The 22288-nt window shown below is 34.9% G+C and overlaps 1 protein-coding gene across 1 annotated transcript in view; it reads right to left on the reverse strand.

The window, feature by feature from the left end:
• Lnpep (leucyl and cystinyl aminopeptidase) overlaps positions 1–22288 on the reverse strand; it is a 52240-nt gene that overhangs the window by 25135 nt on the left and 4817 nt on the right. Inside the window, exons 2-9 of the mRNA XM_010621844.3 lie at positions 16985–17822; positions 12985–13123; positions 11709–11840; positions 7816–7936; positions 7028–7182; positions 5292–5405; positions 3546–3677; positions 848–979 (exon numbers count right to left, since the gene is read on the reverse strand). Of these exons, the coding sequence (XP_010620146.1) occupies positions 848–979; positions 3546–3677; positions 5292–5405; positions 7028–7182; positions 7816–7936; positions 11709–11840; positions 12985–13123; positions 16985–17799 (1740 nt within the window). The 5' untranslated portion in view covers positions 17800–17822. The remainder of the gene's footprint in view (positions 1–847; positions 980–3545; positions 3678–5291; positions 5406–7027; positions 7183–7815; positions 7937–11708; positions 11841–12984; positions 13124–16984; positions 17823–22288) is intronic.

The raw sequence follows: 22288 nt of genomic DNA on the forward strand, positions 1-22288 counted from the left end.
ATCTTGGCACAAGAAGTTAATAGCTACAAAACACTAAGATTCAGATCAGGTAAGGAAACAGGAAGTATATAGGGGAAAAATCCAATGCAAGGGTTTTTAATCCATCATGCATAAAACTTTGAAACTGTGTTAAAATACGTGGTTTTTCTGGGGGACAGATCCAGATTATTCATCAATTTTTCAACTACATCTGTGATCTTCCAGAACAAGAAGAAAAATTTATCTAGAGCAGAATAACAAACTCAAATGCTTATCAGGGTTGTTCAACATACACGCATGAGGCAGACTGGGTTCATGCACTGCTTTGAAGCATAACTGCTATATAATGATACAGCTTGTTAGAGCATTTGTAGGCATAAAAAAATCCAAAGAACAAAATGACCTAACAGCAGTATGCAGCTCATGACACTCAGCTTGTGATACATCATCTACTGAAGAGTAATCTGGATTCAAAAGATAAGAGATTCATAGGGAACCATGTAGAACCAAGAATGAAAGGTAGAAAAACCAGAAGAATGGGGCAAGTTTTTTGAAGAAAGATCCAATTTCAAAAATACAGTAATATCTATGAATACAGAGAAAACTTTCTAATAAATTCGGAATGATCATTAAGATATAAAATAATAATAGCCCCACTGTTTTCAACAAAAAAACAGTTACACTCCCATTTCTTGACTTTAAAATCAGTATTCTATTCACAAATATTTATATACCAAGCTCCATCAACCTATTTCCTAAATAACTATCCTTGGCATCCTAGACTCATTAACTTATGTGATAAAAATATAAACAGAAGAGTTCTTTCAATAAGAAGTCAGGACTTAAGTAAACTAACCAGGTCACTTACCTCATTAAAGCTATCCCACAAATCATCACTCTGAATGGATGCATAGCTATGATTATGTAGGTAAAGAATAAGGGCGTGTTGAAATATGTCTTCACTAAGGTAGGTTTTCAGCATCAGCAAGAGAGAAGCTCCCTATACAAAAAAAAAGGTGAGGAAAAAGGCAGAAATTTTATAGGTTACAGTATTGAAAAACTAAACTTCAAAATAATCATTCTAAACATGTACTTTTATATATGTTTTGGTAATCTCCTATAGGTCAACATCAACTCTATTCAAATTATCTTAACATTAAGAGATTTGAAAAATAATTACTAGAATTCCTATGTGTACTAATTCTACCATGAATCCTTGTATCTGATCAGTATACTGTTTCAAGTGTTAACAGTGACATGCTCAGTATTTATAAATATATTTTAAATTAAAAATACTAAATTTTCTATGGCATCCTCAACCCATCCCCAATGCTTAAATATCAGTTGAATCCATGAGGCTATGCTGCCACAGACAAAATAAATTAGCAGAGCTCTCAAAAGTTTCTCTGCCAGGTGTATATTACTTTATAAATTTAGTATACCACCTTGCTGAAGTTAGCAGGATCTCTCTTCTTGAAGAGTACAGACTAATGTGTTTGAAACCAATGAATATATAGGGCCACAAGCATACATTAATAATTCACAACCAGGTATGCAACTCTACAGCCACACTACATTGCCTCATACACAAGTGATCATTCCCAACCTCAAAATGATCACCTCCTTTGTAAAGTCTTTTTTTTTAATTTTTAATTTTATTGGTACAATCTAGATATACATAATGATTACATTCATCATAGGGAATTTATACATGTACATGATATATCTTGATTCCTTTTATTTTTCTCCCTCCTTTTCCTTCAACTCTTCTTCCCCTATGCACAAAAGCTCTGCTTCCATTTTTTTCCTTCTTTTCTTTTTTCCTTTTTCCTTCCTTTCTTTCCCCCTTGCTCTTCCTATCTAGTTTTCCTTCCCTTACGAACAATGTTTTCTTATTTTACTTTGTCTATTATACATGTTGGTGAAGTCTTTTTTAATTTGAAACATCATATATCTCCATCTGCAGTAGAAATTTTTATTTCCTCTTGTAGACGGTAGGTTAAGTGAGACAACTGGAAAACTCAACTACACTAAAGCAGTGCCTACTGCAATGCCTAGTAAGAAGCACTAACATAATTTCTGAATGAATTCCACATGTGACAAAAATGTATCAATGTTAAGCCATCAAGATTATCAGTACATATAAAAAATAAATACCCACACTCTCATTTGTAAACTTCAGTTATCAATTGCTCTATAAATTGAAGTACCCTTTCATGTTCCCCACTGCCCTCATCTCTACATCATCAGCAACTTTTTCCTCTGTGCTGTAATATTCCCATTAACAGAACAAAAACTAATGACCATTCATAATTTTCAGTAGGCTTTAATCTGGAAAAATCTTCCTTACCTGTCTTACCCTATCACTGTTTCTAAGTCCCTACCTCCATGGTGTGTTTTTATATCCATTGTTTTCTGTCTAGCCTTACTACCAGTCCTTATTTCAAACTTTTACCACTACATGGCTGAACTACATCAATTTTCTGACTTTAGGTTTCTGCCCACTTAAATTCACTTTATAAACTGAAACTAATTTAATTTTTTCCTAAATAGTAACTCTAATCCAGTCATTCCTCGGCTAGAAAAATCTTCTAAAGCTTCCCACTGTTTACAGACAAAACATCCAGATTCCTTTTGGCACTCAGAACCTCTGCCAACTGGGCCCCACCTATCTTTCTTATGGTACTGCACACACAGTTTGCACTGTAGTCAAACATGCGTTCGCTAAACAAATATTCATCAGTATCCTTGACTTCTTCTTTATAAATCCTACTATTCCATCCCTGACCTACCCTGTTCTCCCATTCCTCTTTACCTATAATCTTAATATTTAACTCATTTTAATTCCCATTTTTTCCGAAGAATCCTTCCTCAGTATGTCATGCAGAAATTCCCTGTACTCTAGCACATAACACCTCTTACTACTCATCACCTAAACTTTGAGTTCTATAATTATATGAATTGTATCTCACATGTTTTGTGTATTATCTTCTCTACATAGTAGAGAAATTTATGAACCAATTAATCTGACAACCAGAATAAGGAGGCCAATGAGCCATAACATTCATCTCTTCCCCACTGCAAATATGAATGATGATGTTTCTAATTTTCTTGTTTTTTTCATCCCCTTCAGTGTTTCTCATCCTGGGCTCCAATCTTTGATCCTTAAAATATCTTTTTGCTTACTTGTTTTAGCAATCCTAACTTTAGAAAACACCACAATTCTGCATAAAACAGCTAAGGGCTTGCTTAGAACCTTCCCCGCCACTTTAAGATCTGTAGAGTATATCAACTTTAAAAGATGCACTGCTTAAGATCTTGGTGACTGCCTGGAATACTAGTCAGAGAACTTAGAAGGGAGACACAGAAAGAAAAAACAAAAAATTAAGTTCAAAATTTACAATTTAAACATTTAAAAATTCAACAGGACATCTGAAAATAATACTCATGTAACTGTTAAAATTATCTAAATAAAAATTTTAAACATAATTTAAATCATACAGCTTGCTCACATACAAAATTAACTTGAAGCCTACTACAGGTACTTTTTTTGTGTACAGCAGTACCTTAAAATAGGAAAGAGAATCAAACATTTCTTCAATTTGTTCTGAAGACCGAACAGATGATAATATTGGATGAGATGAATTCAAAGCATCTTTCCTCATGGTTTTAAATCGAGCATCTAAGAAATCTTCATACTATCAAAAAATTAAACAGACTAGGATATAAACAGTATCAAAGATAGAAGTAACTTTAACATTTATGTGAATTATACTAATTACTATTTAAAATCATTCTGAAAAAAAATTTTCACTAAACTTCAGAATATAAACTTTTCAAAGCAGAGAAAGACTATAACCCTCATACATAGTCCTTAAATTTAAAAATAGTTATAACCTGGACACATGAAAATCAGCATTATCTAAACAAGAGCATAAAAATGAATTAAGGATCTATTACTAAACAAATTCCAAATATGGACAGTCAAGATGAACATTCTCAAAAGGTTAAAAATATACTTTTAGATAAAATCTGAAATTTAAAAAGAAAAAAACCTGGGCCTTAAGCAGATTTCTCATATATAGCTCCTATTTTATTTTAACATAATATATACATTTCTCTTGGGCGGGAGATTTAGCTCAGTGGTTCTGCTGCTTGCATCGCAAGCACAAGGTCCCGAGTTCGATCCACAGTACCAAAAACAACAACAAAAAACAAAGAACAACAACAACCAAAAAAAATGAAGTTCATTTTAAATAAAACTTTTTAACATAAAGAACTCTGAGACCTTGGCAGATGAGCTCCCCTAGACTATTTATTAGGGATTTTTAAACATTCTGGGCACCACCAAGTGGTGAAACTGTATATCTCATTACATCATTAAGTAGTACACACAGATTTTGAATACTTTGCTTAGCCTTTTAGCTAACATTTAATTCCATTATTTGAATCTTTAAAAAATTTCTATACAAAAATTTCAAACTGAAATCCCTAAGAATAATTCTGTTCTAAAGCAGTTTGAATCATGTCTCCAGGAAGTTGAATAGTCACTGTATTAGGATTGTAAGGAATACTTACACTTTCCACTCACAGCTTGAATTATTTTGGTAAAAACAGGTCAATGATTTGGTATATCTGAATACCCCTAAGTATAGGAAGTGTCTTCACAGAATCTAATAACACAATGACAACACTATTATGTCTGTCTGTAATAGAATGGTATTCCAAATGTTTGAGAAAGGACACAAAAGATGGTTTGTGGCAGACTGTTTGTATTAACCTATATATCACTGTTATAAGAGTGCCCACAGAGATAAGAGATGCACTGACACAAAATGTTTAAACTTTTTTCCTCTACATATACACAGTATTAAAAGGTTGTGTTTTGCAAAAAGAGGCTTTTGAACCTTATTTACATTATTTCTGGCAGAAAGGACCACATCTGTCAAAAATAAAATGCAGCAGTGTAATTTAAGATACTTTTTTTTTTTGGTATCAGAAATCGAACTCGGGTCCTTGTGCTTGCGAGGCAGGTGGTGGAACTACTAAGCTAAATCCCGGCCCTAAGACAGTCATCTTAATGACAAAAATATGTAATCTTACATAATTTCACCTTTTAATGAAACCAATAAACGGAAGCATAATTTTCATTGTTAAATCTCAAAAGGGATAGACATGAGCAACAAGGGTAAATTTTATAGCTTTCTAGAAATATTTTCATTATCCTAAATACATAAAAAATACAAGGAAAATGTGAGTTGACTGTTTTTCCTCCTAGCATTTCTAGTAGGACAAAGAAATACTGTACTTACACTTGAAAGCTCTTTAAAGATTTTTTCCAAAGAGAAATACTCCATGAATGTTGCAAAACCTTCATTTAGCCATAGATCATTCCACCACTGCATTGTTACCAGATTACCAAACCACTGCCAGAAAAACAAACTGTTAACCAACATAACATAAACATTCTCAAGAATTTTCCAACAATTGGCTGAATTGACAGATAAACTTCCTACAACCAGATCAGAATATTTTAAAAGTGTCCTAGTATTATACTCCAAATAAAGTACAGTCAAATCAATTAAAGATTGAAAATTATTGAAATCTACTTTAATAGTAAAATAGAAATTTTCATTTTGTCTTAAATGAGAAAAAGCAAGAATGCTTACTAATATATTCATTAGCATATGTAAATTTTAAAAACATGCTATATAAGGAAATAAAAGCATTTTTTAGCTACCTCATAAAAGGATTTCTTAGATAAAGAAATGTTTTCACTTGCTAGTATCGTTAGTAAGATTACTTTCCATCATGTTTATAACCACTCATGAAAGACTCAAACTTTCTAAGGAAGAGATTTCTTATGAAAGAGAAGGGGCCTGTATTTCACATTTTTCCTCAGTTCCCAAGCTAAAGACAGTGTTTGCATGACTTAAACCAGAATTCAAACAAAAATTTTAAATAAAGTTAGCATGTATATAAAAAAAATGAAAGCAAGAACTTCAAGAATTTTCTTCCATGAGGCAGTAAAAAGGAAGAAAAAATTATAGGAGACTTCTAAAGAAACTGTATGTGAAAATCCTTCAAATAAAAGTGGTCATAGAGTATGCAATTTAGTCACTGTGGCCTAGAGTTTATCTCAAATTAACAGCAAAAGACAGGGTGACTAGATACTAATATAAAATACTTTTAAAATTATCTTAAAACTTGGTTCAGAGAAAGATGACTTGTAAGTCCCAAAGAAAACAGCAAAGAGGTCCCACAAGAGACAACTTATCTCCATGGCCTATTCATAACATTAAAGATATGCTTCATATGCCAGCTTTCCAAGAAGTCTTCACAGGGCTACAAAGTCATGCACAAACTGTGTTGGAGGCAGAGAGTAAATTGACCAACACACTTCCTTTTCTTCTTTCATATACGCCACTCCACGACATCCCAAACCACACCCTCACACACATCCTGGGCCCAACAGAGGTGAGAAGGGATGTTATATCCCCACGCAGTTTCCTTTCTTTTACTCCATGTTATACACATAATACCCTAGCCATTTACTTAGAATCCCTCTCCCACATTAATAGGTACTTGAGGATTTGCAGCAGAAAATGAAAAAATCCAGACTTGACAACTATGGTTCAAGAGTTGTCAGAAAAGATTGCAACTTATGGAAAAGGATTCTTTCCAGAAAGTTACACTGGGCAGTTGGCATTTGTCAGAGGGAAAGGAAATTTGTATTAGGAGGGGGAAAATTAGCTGTGTGAATCATTTATTTAAGCCAATCCTCAGTTTCCAAACCTGTACAATGGGATTATTACCTACCTTAAAGTGGTTAAGTGAAATGCGGATGTGAAAATGCTTTAACTGTAAATGCTGTAGATAGCATTTTCATCTGGAAATCTAAATCTGTGTTAAAAGGCATCTTTTTATTATTAAAGAAAGCAATACTAAAAGAAAAGTGGAATAATTAGTAACATTTACATGTATTCTAAAATTCTAAGACATGAAGTAGACAGCAAGTATGAGATGTAATGGCACTGGGTGCTAGTACCTGGTGGGCCAGCTCATGAGCAATGATTTTAGTAACCAGTTTTCTATCCGCCACTGAAGAAGTATTATTGTCATACAGAAGGGTCTCTTCACGGAAGGTGAGCAAGCCCCAATTTTCCATTGCTCCTGCTTCAAAGTCAGGAATGGCCACCAAATCTGTACGTAACAGGAAAGAAGTGATCAACTTTCCTTCATGTTAGGTGCTCCCTTGCTAAACCAAAATATTTTACCCATGAGTTTATCACTGTGAAGGCTGAGAATTCTTCCCATACCCTCTAACAAATGGAGTCATCCTTACAGTAGTTCTGATGTCTCAGCCATCAGACAAGGAATATCTGATCACATCCCTTTGGGTCACTGTTTCATTGTCCCTCCCTTTTGGTCACTGTTCCATTGTCCCTTGTTGAAGAAAAAAAGTGGCTAATTCCTTCCAATGAACCAGCTTCATAGATGAGGATAAAGTTTAGGGCCAATCCACATAGAACAGTGCTGAAATCTTGCTTTCCTGAACTTCCATTACGCAGTTTTATTTTTGAATTAGGATTTTTCTTGTCAAACTCCAGGCTAAGGTCTCGACAAACTCTCACACAATATCACTGTGACAGGCCCATAAACTTCTAAGTGTTTTAGGCTATAGGTTCAGATACCGTCATGGAATGTAAACAATCTTAACAATTTTTAAGACATTAACAATGTTTCTTGTTTTTTTTTTTAACTGACAAAAGCTCTTTAAAAAAACATTTAAAGAATATCTCAGTGATAACTGCAATCAGAGGCATTGATACTTACCCAATTTTTTAAGTGGGTACTGAATTTCAAAGTAGTTTTGATAAAACTCAAGAAGCTTCACTGTTGTTTCCAAGGCATGACGAACTTGACCAATTTTTTCTGGTACAGTATATATAGAAACCTAAAAGGAATATTATGTAGGATGTGAGGACAGATGCAACTAAAATGCCATAATTCAGGATCAGCATGTCTGAGAAATGCACAGATTTCTATGAGATCTTTCAGGACAGATATTATTACTTATAGTTATTTTAGTCTCCACAGAGTTTAGCAAGTACTTTCATGCATACCACACTCCAAAAAACCTTTATTGGTTCCTGTACTTTCAAGCTATCATAACTTTACAAATAAACTAGTTTGAGCCATCTGACAGCAGTTTGTAAACTTTTACTCATTTTATTTTATGACATTCTTCCTGTTTCATTACCTAAGGTTTCCCATCCTTATTTATTTGAAGGACAAAAACTTTTATCCATTCAGCACCTATCCTAGTGCCTGGCATCTAAATGCAGAGAAGTAACATCTTACAGTGGAGTTAGTTCTGAAGTTAACCTATGAGGACTAAATTCCAGTTCTTGAAATTGTATTGCAGAAAACTCATTAGAGAGCAAAATACTCTCAGTAAGTATGACTAAGCCAGATTTTCTTCCAGTGCTGAAAAAACTTACTGAGATAGATAAATAGACAGACAGACAGATAGACACACTGTAAAAACAAGCTGAAATGCTTACAGTGAGTGGTACACAAAACTAAAACCAACTAAAGAACAACAGACTCATGTCTTCCACTGCCTATTCATTCCAGGGCATTCACTAAGAAGGAAAGCAGAAGAAATCATCCACATTATTTAAATGGCTATTTTTTTTTTGTGGGATAAATACATAAGTTAGATACAAATAACTATAAACAACTGAAATCTGACCCAAAAATGTACTTATCTCCATTTCTGAAATATAATATCTAGAAGAAAATGGCAGTTTATTTTCTTTTCCTTCTTTTTCTTAAAAGAACATGCTTTATGAGTTTTAATAGTGAGAAATCTTCCTCAAAATTCTAAGGACAACAGAAACAGCAAAAAGTAAAGAGCACAATATATGTCAGCCAAGAAGTCTTGAACAGCATGACAGGATTGATGAGAACACTCTATAAACACTAGTGGGGGCTGGGGATGTAGCTCAGTGGTAGAGCCCATGCTTACCATGCCTAAAGTGAGGCTTGATTCCCAATCAAAACCCAAAAGTAAACAAACAAAAAACACTGTTAAATGGAATTCAGCTGGGTTTAAGATTTATAATTTAGAACTTTTCTTAGCATATCTTACAAGGACCTTATGGTTGATTGTAAAAACACAACTACTGTATAAAGATACTGATCAGCTCTCTGATATTGTGGAACAACAGATTTGTTAGGATTCAGTTATCTTTTCCTTACATTAGTAAGAAAAATTAACAAAAGCAAAAACAGAACCAGATCTCATTTTTTCCACAAAAAAGAATAAGTCTTCCGAGATAGATGTATAAAGGGAGAAAATATCAAAAGTTTCAATACTAAATTTTCTGAAAAATAAGCCTTCCTAAACAGGTAACTGGACACAAAAAAGCATATGTTCCTAAACAAACAAATAAACACAAACAAACAAACACAGTGTCAAGTCGATCCAGAATATCTGATTAGATAAGACTCTTCAGAATAACGTAAATTGCAAAAGGTCCCAGGAGGGTAAAAAGATACTTGAAGTAGAAATGTTTTCAGTGGAAAGAAATGTTTTCTCCTGATTAAATGTGAATAAATGAGAATAATAACCACACAGATAATACTATGAAGGCTCTATTTAAATGTGCAATGTCAGATGTGGACTGACATGATTAAATTCTGATTCTACTAAGTAAGACTATCTATGATAAAAGTGAAAGCACACAATGGCAAAAAACAAAACAAAACCAAAAACATCAAGACAAGTAAGTAAAGCAATGTATTTCACAACTGACCTAGAATTTCCGAGGTAATTCTGATAGTCTGAAGGCAGAGAGAGGTTTAAATAATGAGGAAGAAAAGAATGATAAAATAAATGTTCTTTTCTCTTTAAGCCTCTGACATGCTCTTTTAAATTTTTATTAGTAAATGTTTGTAGTACATACATTTTACAATCATCTTGGGGAGTTGGTACACGTTCATAATACAGTTTGTTTCTTTTTTAAATCTTCCATCCACCTCGCTCCCTCCCTCCCTAGTTCCCCTTTTCATTCTTGTTGATATTATTAACCTTAGTTCATATTTCCAGGATACCAGAGAAGCACAATACCACAGAGCTACACCTCCAGCTGTAAAGCAGTCTTTATTACTGAATGGGACTCACAACAGTCAACTTTGACATTTTTAGTTGCTTAGTAAGAATCACATTATTAAATACAGCTCTACTACCTTTCTTCCTAAATCTTGTTAAATAGATCTACTGTCACATATCACAAAATAGAAGCCATACTAGAAATCGTGACATTTTAATTTAAGTCATTTTAGCAGAACAAAACTCCAAGTCTTAAATTTCTGGTCACGCTATCTACAGAAGTTGTATCATTTGGTGCTTACCAAAGACACAAGAATCTATGAGATTGTCACGGTCACTTACTGGGTATGGTTCAATCACCTTACCTGACACACTGCTCCCTCATCAGCAAGATGAGGGTAAGCCCTCCCTTCATTCAGTTTATAAAATGAAAAAATGTTTATAATCGAGTGCCTAAGACAGATGCTAGCACAAAGTAAAATTCCATGCATGTTATGTTCATTTCCTAAAAGGGAGGAAATGAATAAACTTTATATTCATGTAATTTTTCAAAACACATTACTACTGAGTAGTAGTAAAAATTAGATTATATCTACTGACATGTAAAGGATTCACAATGTATTTATATATGGGACAAAGGGAGTGTGCATTCTATCTATGTACATATAATATGCATATTCATGTTATATGGGTTTTCGTGTGAGAGTGTCTGTGCACGTGTATATGTGTATATGATACCAGAGTTGTGGAAGGTGAGGTATAAAGAGGATTAGAATATAGTCTGCTCAAGGGCTCAGAGCTGCTAAGATATATAGGAGGGATTCCAGTCCAGGAAGACTCCAGGATCTATGTTTAACCATGTTGCTTCCTAATACAGGTAAATAAAAGGGAGAAAGAAGTCACCTGAAACTCTTCTCTTAATGTCTCCCTCTCTTTCTACACGCATACAGCAAGAGAGAAAAAGAGATACATGAGACTGAGGAGTACATACCATGTGAGTAACGAATACTTCAGCTTGGCTAGATAGAAGAATTCTCATTATAGAAATTGAAAACATAGCTGAGTTTATAAGGAAGAATTTGAATATCAGAATGTATTTGAAGTTAATCCTATGGTTAGTAAGAGGACAACACCGTAGATGAGAGGGACACATGGAGAGAAGAAAGAAGGAAGGGGGTGTAAAATGTATTTAAAAAACCTTTCCTTCTTCTATATATCAGTTATGTGAAAAATATAGTTATAGTGAAAAATACTAGTTCTCTACTATGAAATTAAACTATAAAATCCAATTAAATAATCCTTCACAGGACAAAGAAAAAAGAGAACCCTTGTTAGAATAAAGAATCTATTTTGCAAAGTGCAGATAAATCTTTAGATATATGTATATATGTTATCCTACTAGAAGTCTGTCATAAAAGTATTAAGAAACTTGAAAATTGCTGACTTTCAAGCATTAAACTAAAAATAATAAGTAACAGTAAGTAAAGAGCATTTCTGGTATAAATTGTCAGAATGTGATCCAAAAGCTTATTTTTCTATATAAGCCAACTACAAAGAGTCATTAAAGCAAGAATTTCTCTTAACCTCCCCTGGGACAGTTACTGCATACCAGAGTTCCATTTACATCCTGACTCAGGTTCTTCATCTCGCCTATAATGAAAGCGACCAGGTAGGTGCTCATCTTCACACTCTCAAAAAACTCATCCTGAACAAGTCCATCTTCCATAGGGACTGATGATTTCTACAGGAAAAGAGAAAACATAATAGTTCTAAAATTGCAGGAATACGTGACAGTAACAAATACACAGACAAACTAAAAAAGAAATGAATAGCAAAGATGCTAGTGTATCTTAATCTCTCAGCCAAAGTTTTTGGAGAGAGCATGGCCCTTGGTCTCAATTTGTTCTACCATCGTTCATCATCATGACACACTAAGTACAGTGGAAATTCTTGAGTTTGTAGCCCCTGGGTAGCTTTACATATGTGTACATTAGAGCAAGTAATTCCACCAAAAACCTAAATCCTTTCCTATGACCTAGCGATCACTCTTCCTTTACCGCTACAAAAACACGTCGAGGACCCCAAGAAGGGTAAGATCAAAGGCAGCAAATCACCAGAAAAGTCTGCAGCAGACACAAGATGAAGGAATGCAATCAATGTGTAGAATTTTCCAACCATTAATTAAATTCTGTTTTGGGATACCAGGCAAACAGACATCCACTTGCTGCAAAAGTTGAATTGAAGAGTATAGACAAAGTGGAGTTATTGGAGCACCATTCCAGATAAGGCCAGATCATGTTGTCTGTTGCTGCCTACAGGACATGGATCTCCTCTGCCCTAGCCACATTATTCCAGGAAGCTCCCTAAGATGTGTAAGACAACAGGACACTCTAGGTTCTAGTTGGCATGGAAATTACTCTGATTTCATGCTTACTGCCCACTCAGAATACTCAAGAGTCTCCTGTTCATGTCATCAACCTCCAAATTACTCCAATGTCAATTTTTAATCTACCCACAAACCACCAAGAACAATCATGATTCCATACTACCAAATAACACTAGATTAGCAAATTCACTGTCTCAGAAATTATCACTCTCATCTTGTACTAGTTCACAGTATTAAATTTACATAACTTCATAAATAGGACACATTTCCTGTCCACACCTTCCAAGTCCAACAGGTCTGTCTTTCTTTGGGTGTTCCACAGGCTGACTTCCCAACTGATCCCAACAAATACCTGTGTTTGATTTTTTATTTGAGTACTAGTAGTGTGCATGGGGGTATAGCTAATCATTTTTAGCAACAGTCTGTCAAAGACAAAATCAGGTGTCCTTAAAGAAAGAGATCTACCCAAAGATTTTACATTAAAAAAATGGAATGGTACCTTAGGCATATTTGATAAAGCAGTGTATTGCTCATCCCTTATGATCCTAATGACAAATGTAGCTTTAAACGCTGGTTCATCGAAACAAGGAAAAGCAGATCTTGCTGCCAGAGGTTCAAATTGAGTTGCTGCAAAGTACCTAAAACAGATATAAATTCAATCCAATAATTATTGATTACCTACTATATAAGTTAAACATAGTATCATCCTAGTCATTAAAGGACTCACAATAGAGGACAGAAACTTATGTCAGAATGCAAATCATGTTCTAAAGTGAAAACAAAGCAGTGGATAAAAAGGGTAGGGAACAAATTCTGTTTAGAGGTCAAACTCACCATTACGAAATGGGTACTAAGTCTGAAGAGGGCTTTAAAACATGAGTATTTAAGAAGGTAGCTAAATAAAGAACATACTCAAAGAGTGGGCTGCACTAAGAGAGAAAGCAAGCAGTGCACGTCAAGACTGGGGACAGCTGCCAAGTGTGGCTGGAAAACAAACCACAAAGGTAAGCTGCAGCTGGCCACTGAAGTCTTAAAGAGGTCTCTCAGGGAAGATCAGTAAGAAGGGTTGCCATTAATTTACACTAATCATCTGTACACACTCGGGCTTCCTAACACTAAACCTCAAATTCAAACATTTAACTTTTATGAGTACTGAAAAATATAGGTAAGCTGTACTACTCTCATTTCTTTTACTCTTTTTAACAATGAATCAAAAATTTCCTCTCTTAAATAACACAGCACCAACAGTTGAGACTTTAACACATACAAAGGTTCTTAATAGGCTAGGGAAAAAGTATCTAAAGAAATGGGGAGAGTATAGATTTTTTTAATAAATAAGGGAATAAAGCAGATTTCCATTTGGAAATTATTCAAACACAACCACAAAATAATCAGGACAAGTGTGGCTCTGTTGTGTGAATTTCTAGCACCAGGCAACCTGGCACAAATATAGTAACCTCACAGCAGACTCTCGTGCTTAGGCTTAGTTTCCACTGTTAGAAGGTAAGAAGAAAAGAAAAGGTCTGGAATTTGGAGTCTGAAGACCCAAACTTTAAAATGTACTAGCCATATGACCTTGGACAAATCAAATGACCCAGACCTTAATTTCCTCACTTGTTATTATGATTGAGATAGGATCCCCTAACCAAACACCCAGGCTTTTTTTCATGATAAAACAACTATTCATATAAAACTATTTGTATACTATAATGCCCTACAGAGATGTTTATTACACATGTCCAATAACCACAACTCATTCACACTTAAAATTATTGTACTTCTTTGTCCTGGTAGGAACATGCCCCAATAACTGTTTCTATTGGGTAAACTATAACAAAGGTAACAATCACCATTCATGAAACAATTTAAATATTATATTTCTAACATTACATTTCTTTACCTGTCCCTCAATATTCTTACATATTTAACATAAGGGCATAGGGGCCAGGGATTAAATTTGTTAAAAATCCCTATTCTTCATATAAGAGAGCCTAACTATGGATAAAAACTACATCGTAATAATTTAAGACAAAACATTATTGTTAAAAGAGATGCAGTAGTAACTATCTCACACAAAAGTCTCTTTGACAAGGGTGCTGCTTAATGATACTTAAAATTTGTCTCATGTAGGAGGAATACTCTGAAGCTTATTCTTTCATTAGCAACTTTATTTCCTTTTAGAAATACTAGTTATAATTCCAGGGCTTTGTCAAGTAAGAGAACTGTAAGTACTAGCGATAAAAAACAATGTATAGTCATTCAGAGGAAAATGGATGCAGCTTGAGAACATAATGTTAAGTGAAATATATCAGACACATAAGCTTAAATATTGTACAGTTTCTCTTATATGAGAAACCAAAAATACAAATGAAGAGCAAAAATAAGAGCCAGTAATAGGAAGTAAGGAGATAGATGTATCTCAGATAGAAAGGGGATCAAGAAGAGATGGAGAGAAAGAAGGGAGAGAGAGGGAAGGGAAAGGAAAGGGGATGAGAAAAGGAATTAAGCTGTGTTGTATACAGGTACCAACTCCCACAAGGAATGTAAATATTATGTGCTGGAAATATAAAAAATACTAAAAAACAGGAAAAGGAAAAGCAGTGTGAACTAGGGAAGCAGCATATAATAGTGGTAAAGAATGTGGCCTCTGTACAGTTAAAACAGCTTTGGGTTTGAGTTCCCTGTCTGCGATCTGCTAGCCATAAGATGTCAGAGGCACTTAGTATGCCCTTTTGTTTCCTCAGCTATACAATGGAAATACTATTTCTGTGTTATTTTGACAATTGAAGACTAAACATAAAATGCTTGGAATAGCTTCTAATACTTCAGTTCTCTGTAAATACTGGCCACTACTGTATTAGAGAAAGACACACCACATTCAACATGGCAGGTGATGGCTGTAAGAGCTAATGCTAAATAATGAAAGTTCTTGAACTAAGTTAAACCATGCTAGAAATGAGGAAGTGCTGAAGCGTTGTAGGCTAAAGGCTAACATGATTGCCTATACTTACACAAACGAGTATAGACATAAGTTGGCAACAATGTAGAAAATAGGGGTGGTAGGCAGAAGTAAGAGTACACATTTTAAAAAAAAATTGCTTATACTTTTCAGACATCCTAAAAGGTATAAATAATCTAAACTTTTACCTTCTATCAAGAATATGTAATAATGTGGGGCTTAACAAACTTATGGTGTGTTTATAATAGAAGTTTCATAAACTATTTTAAGGCTTTAAAATAGTTTTACAGTTCTTAATTTTAAGCAATTATATTCCATTTTCTAACATATTCCACCACTCAACTCCATGACAACAGTCAGCAAGTGTTCATACCAAAAGTCACCTTTCTCTGTTATACATTTCTTCTTCCCTTTACACAGTAACAGGCCCATGGATTCCGGGCAATGATTTGATGAGATAGCTAGATGGCTTGTTTCAAAGGTCTGTTTTCCTACTAAGTCACTGTTTTTATGTACGTCCTATATTTCCTAGAGATGATGGAGACTACTGAAAAAGAACTAAAGCCTGAACTCCTAAACTGCCAGTACAATTCCAAATCACTGCCTGATGTTAGATATCATACAAGAATACTTGAAAAGACTTATATATAAGGAAGGAAAGAATAAAAACTATTTGAATAGAATGACAGATTTGGTTTGTCCCTTTCCCTATTTAAGAAGGATTAAACAATTTCCTTAAAATAAAATATTCATTTCTATTTCTCATAATACTTCAATACACATTAGCTAAATAAACATAAACAGAAATTCACATCCTGATTTACAGGGTAGTAAGAGAGAATGCTCCAAATGCATAGAGAAGATGTATCAAAGACTTTCTGAACATAAAAGAAATGATATTATCACTACTTATGAATAACCTATATGCAGTGTACCTAACATTTTTTCAGATATTCCAGCTATATGTTATGAATACTAAGATTAAAGTATAAAGTACATGGTCCAAGTAAGGATCAAAATACTTTTGTTTAATTTCACCTCCCCATCAAAAATTCAAAAGTAAGAGAGGCATTTAAAAAAAAAAAAGTAAATCAGTACAGAGTGAGGATACCATAAGCATATCAGGCTTCCTGCCTTCTTTATCTCATTAAACATCTCCCACAAGTTCTGCAAATTAGAAAAATAGGTCTTAAAGAATAATCCATTTCCTATTTCCTCTGCCTCCCACTTCATAAGCAGAGAAAATTAGATTTATCCTACAAAATATGAAAAGCTCAATATAACTTAAGCTTTCCTGAGAATGTAATTGATAAAAATTTTTATCCTTCCCCTTTCACCTGCACATTCCTAGCCCATCCCACCATGGCATATGATCAAAGTTTTGCCTAAGAGAAATAGGTCTTTCTTCCAAATCACCATTACATTTTGCACATAATTTCTCAAGTTAAAAAAATGCAGTTACTGTCCCTGGGCAAAGGGATCCCTATTGTAGAAGTTATCACAAAGACTCGAACCAGAACCATTTAAGAGGGCTACATACTTTTTCTCAGTACTTTCATCTTTGTAGGTGATGCCATAAAACCCATAGTAAGAATTAGATATATTTGCTGAAAATTCTATCTTCATGGTATAATTGTGCCCTGCTAGAAGGGCTTCTGGGGCAACAATGGCGATTTGTTCATGATATGGATATTCCAAAATTTCAACTTGTTTTTCTTGGCTTGAAACTGACATGAAAGTCACTCTTGAAATATTATGACCTGTACTATGAAGAATAATGTTCCATGTGGCCTGAAGAGCCTGAACTGAAATTGTCACAGAACCCCTGAAAGTCATTGAAGTTAAGTTTGGGTGTAGGTCAAGTTCATAGCGTTGTGGCATAACGGCAGTGGGAAGCCTCATTTGTGCCCATGGAAATAACTTCCCATTTGTTGCAAGTGGCTGAATTAGTTTCATTGACTGGTTTTTTTTATGGCAGCCTTCTTTGGTAAAAGTACATCTAGGCAGTAGGTAAATCACCATGATGACAGAAACAGCAACCAAAATGACAAAAGCACAGACCACCAAGGTCCTTGCAGAGGGTACAGAACAAGCCCCATCTGCACTCTGCCTGTAGCCAGCTGCATTGTTCCGAAGGCCGGAGCTTCTGTTCATAAAGGACATGCCCAGCAGCTTTGCAGATGATTCATAATCCTCTTCGTCCTCATCCATCTCATGTTCGCCAAGACCTCGCACCAGCAGTCGGGAACCCCGGGGCTCATATTCCACTTCATCAGGCTCTAATGGATGTAAACAAGGCTCTTTGGCTAAATCCACCACATCTGGTTCTTCCTCAAACATACTGTTTTCAATCATATTCCTGGGGAGCTGAAGTCTATCTAAAAAGTCAAAAGATAAAGACAAGACACAAAGTTAGGGGGAAATAGCATGCAATACCATATCTTCTAGCAAGACCAAATTTAACCTAAGATTGTTTAAATCACTAAGACTTGCTTCCATTCCAGAGCTACTGGATAAGATGCTTACAACATTCTTGAATCATCCATTAAAAATCGAAGCATAAATAAAAGTATACCACAGTCATGAAACAAAAAATTAAATAAACATATTAATATCAAAAAAGACAGCTGAGGGACCAGGGATTTTGGCTCAGTGGTGCTGCCACCTGCCTTGAAAGCTCAAGGACCTGAGTTCGATCCCCAGTACCACCACCACCAAAAAAAAAACAAAGACAGCTGAGATTACATGTTAATTTCCTTAACACATCTACTCAACTACCTGGGCCCCTGGCTTGAAGCAGGGGCCTGCCTCTGAGTCTGTCCCCAAAGAGTGAGGAGTCAGTAGGATCAAAGGGATGTGACCACTTATAGTCCATGCCCTTCTTTCAGGATGTGGGTACCTGCACTATAGAATTCCTGCCCCAAAGGCTGCAAGCTAGCTCCCATGACTTGTGCGGGTCTTAACTGTGAGTGTGCTTCTTCCTAGGCAGCACAACAAACTGGTAGGCCTGTTTTTCTAGGGTCAAAGGTGGCTATGCAACAGGATGAACTTCTGTTTCTCCTGAGGGAGGGATGTTCTTATACCATAGCAAACTTCCATAAGCAAGAGAGAATAAAAATATGAGCTAAAACTCTAAAGCTCAGATAAAACTACAATGCAATCTACTTTACAGATTTCCACAGCATTCAAAGTAAAATGTATTCCTATCTGTAACTACTACACTACATATACCATGAGTGTTAGTATCTTGGGGGTGCGAAAGTAGTGGGATCTTTTAAAAAACACAAAGAATAACTGAGCGGGAAAAAAAAGACTGAAAAAGTAGAAGGGTAAATAATTCCATATATACACACACATATATATATATCAATAATTCTTAATTCTTAAGATTAGACTATTCAGTATTCTTCACTTACAAATTGTAAAACTTTACCCTGTAAGCAATCTCCAAAGTTATCAAATTGCAACCATGACTAACCTTTCTCTACATGGTACTTTATAAATATTTCTAATCTTCACATTTCTATAAAGTGGCAAATATGATACTTTGGACATAAGAAAATTGAAAACCAAAATGGATTCATTTATTTTCATAGCCATACAACTGTTTAAATCATAAATTTGATATTGGAGCCCATGTCTAAAAATTTGATTTCAAATTTTGAGCTCTTTCCATTACTTTATTGTATCTTCTTAAACTAATTCAATAAAAGATGACAACAAGTGTATGCAAAAGTCCTTGGTTAAATAAACAGCTCTGGGAGAATAAAAGATGAGAGTGTGCACCTAAATTAATTCTGTACATGACAATGAAGTTGCTAAACACACTATTTCACCATTAGCAGAACAAAGCTTATATTAAACCACATACTGTCTAGCTTAATGCAAAATGCTATGCATTTCATGCTATTCAATAAATAATCAAACACTGGCAATGCATAATTCATGAAATTAAATACTGATAAATATTCCTCAAAGTGGTATGCTGACCGGACACATTCACATTATATTGTAATTTATTAGAAAAGCAGACTCTCATGTTCCTCCCTGAATATGAATTTCATTAAATCCTTACTGCATGAAGCTTGAGACTCCTTGGTCTAAACTGTTGCAAAACTCCCTAATGTACTCTGGTCACCCCAGGCTGCCACTGCTCTGAGAACAAGTCAGGCTGCTCTGACGTGCCACCCACTAGGTGGCTCTTACCGTGATCTCTGCCTTCATAGATCATTTCATCTTTCTACCTCAGAGGACCTAGGAAACACCTGTTATTGCATAACTCAGCTTAACTTGCAACAATGTAAACCAAGAAAAGTTACATGCTTTTTGTAACTTTTCCAGGCTGGCCTGGAAATCACAGATTCTCCTGCCTTAGCTTCTCAAGTGCTGGGATTACAGGTATGCACCACCACACCCAGCTTTCTATTACATTTTAAGAGTACATTTTCATATCATTTTTTTATCTTTAAATAACATGCAAATGCCAAGAAGAATAACTTTTCCCACCTTTTCTCCATTCTAAACTTTTAAAGTTATGCTATCTTAAAAGTTTTCTATGAATGAGAGTTTTAATCATTTTCTAGGTGTGGATTTAGCAAGCCACTACCTATCCATTTTCTGTGAAAGGTCTGAAAATGAAAGAGTGGTTATAATATCCTGTTTTTGAGAATTTCATTTTCTAAGCTTCCTATAGTGTCTCAACTTCTTGTGATAAAGTCTGTTTGACAATTAACTGTGTTTGGGGATATGCACTTCATTAACAGAATAAAGATTGCTGTATTTGAATCTCCACCCCCACCCTGTGGTAGTGTTTTAGCACCTGGCACAGTGCTGTAAATTAGTTGCTCAATTTATTTTGCTTTAACAATATCTAAAAGGCTTTTTCTGATTATTTTTTAACTTCACATGGGAAGATTAAGCTCCTTTCAGCATTTTCTCCTGAATTTTCTTCTGTGTGGAACCTAATGTAGACAACAGTAGGCTGTGCTCTGTTTTCATTTAACAAATTTCTAAAGTCTAGGAAGCCTCAGCCTAACTAACATTTCTGTCCCTAATTCGAATCCCTCAGAACTTTTTTCTTTTTATGTAAGAACTGTTTTAGAGTTTGACTCTTCACCCAAGTCCCGATTAAGGTACAATGTATTCTACAGTTTGATTGTGTATCACCTCTTGTCTGTACTTTATCATCAAATCTTCCGACAAAGGCCTAAGTGCCTGCCCAGATCAAAACAACTAACTTTTATTATTTAGTGCTCATTAACACTTATTAGAATTTTAATCTTTCAGAAATGGTATCCATTAATCCATCTGCTATATTTTATTGCATATTAGTAAAAAGTATGATTCTATCACAGCAAGTTAAATATAACAAACCAGGCAAAACTACTTTTATTACAAGTAGCTCATAAAGATTGTACTTTAAGCTTATTTAGAAAAAAATTACATTGGTTTAAGTCAACCAACTGAGTTTAGCATAAATCATAATGTAACACATTATTACTTTTGCTCTAATGGCCTTTATTCCGATTGAAAGAGTATCCCAAAAGGACAGGGAATTTGCTAAAACCTCTTAAATCCATAAATACAGGCCATCTATAAGCCAAAATTCCGAGTTTTAAATAACATGTGATCTAGTACTCCTTGATGGTGTTGGTGGACCAGTGCCAATCCAAACTCTTGCCCATCTGTAACAGGATACCCATTCAAAACTTACTTAGTATTCAAAAACTTACAGCACTGAGAGAATAATTTTATGTCTCTCAAATTTAATTTTTAAAACTGCACTTACGTTTTGCATGTTTTTCATTTTCTTTTTCTAATGATGAATTTTTAAAATATGCTACAAAATTTCTACAAGAGCAAAAAAAAAAAGGAAAGAAAGAAATTCTCATAAGCCTAGATAATCTGAGAAGCAATGGGTTAGACCAGTGGTAGTAAACCTATGGCACGTGTGCTGCAAGGGGCTGTTTGTATCACTGAACGCTCTAAAAAGGCTCACCATCACTGGGTTAGACTGTAACTATAAAGCAATTCAGGTAAGATAAAGTTTTCAATTATGATGGTAGCACTGGAAGTGAAGAGGAGGGAAAGACTGCAAATTATATTAAAGAGGTAGAATGCACTGGAATTCATGCTCCCTGGGCTAGATGGGCCAGTAGAGTGGTGAGTTAGAGGAAGCTGATGTCAACTCCTACCCACATTGTGCTTTAGATGATCAGAAGGACAGTCATTCACTGAGACTGAGAATATAGTACAGATCTTCACATTCTCTCATTATGAGGAAAGGAAGAAGTGAAAATGAGATTGTGAGGTAGCATTTGGTATGGGTTATACAGTATTTGATACAGCTGAGTAGAAATGATTAACAGCATATTATAGAGGGCTGGAGATTTAGCTGCCTGCCTCACAAGCACAAAGACCCAAGTTCAATCTCTGGTACTAAAAAAATAGCATTTTATAGAGCCTATGGACTCAATTTAGATGGAGGTTCAAATTGTGGCTCTATCAATTTCCCTGCCTATAAATGGGGGCATAAGGATTATGTCATATGGTATTGGGGCTCAAAAGAAGGATGCAGGTAGAAGACTAAGATTTTCAAATTATTTGTGTGTGTGTGAGTGAATATATGCATATGTATGCGTGTGTGTGTGTGTGTGTGTGTGTGTGTGTGTGTGTGTTTAGGGTGAGAACAATTTAAGCATGTATTTCTGAAGGAAAGGAAAAATAAAGAAAATGTGAAGGTAGATGAGTAGGAGAAAGGAAACAGTGGAAAAATATCCCAGTGGGATAGGGAATCACCAGGAACTCCAAAAGAAGGATTAATCTTGATGGATGCTCAGCATTC

This window comes from Fukomys damarensis, unplaced genomic scaffold, assembly GCF_012274545.1.
Source record: "Fukomys damarensis isolate Sample0158 unplaced genomic scaffold, DMR_v1.0_HiC HiC_scaffold_3, whole genome shotgun sequence".
Lineage (NCBI taxonomy): Eukaryota > Metazoa > Chordata > Mammalia > Rodentia > Bathyergidae > Fukomys > Fukomys damarensis.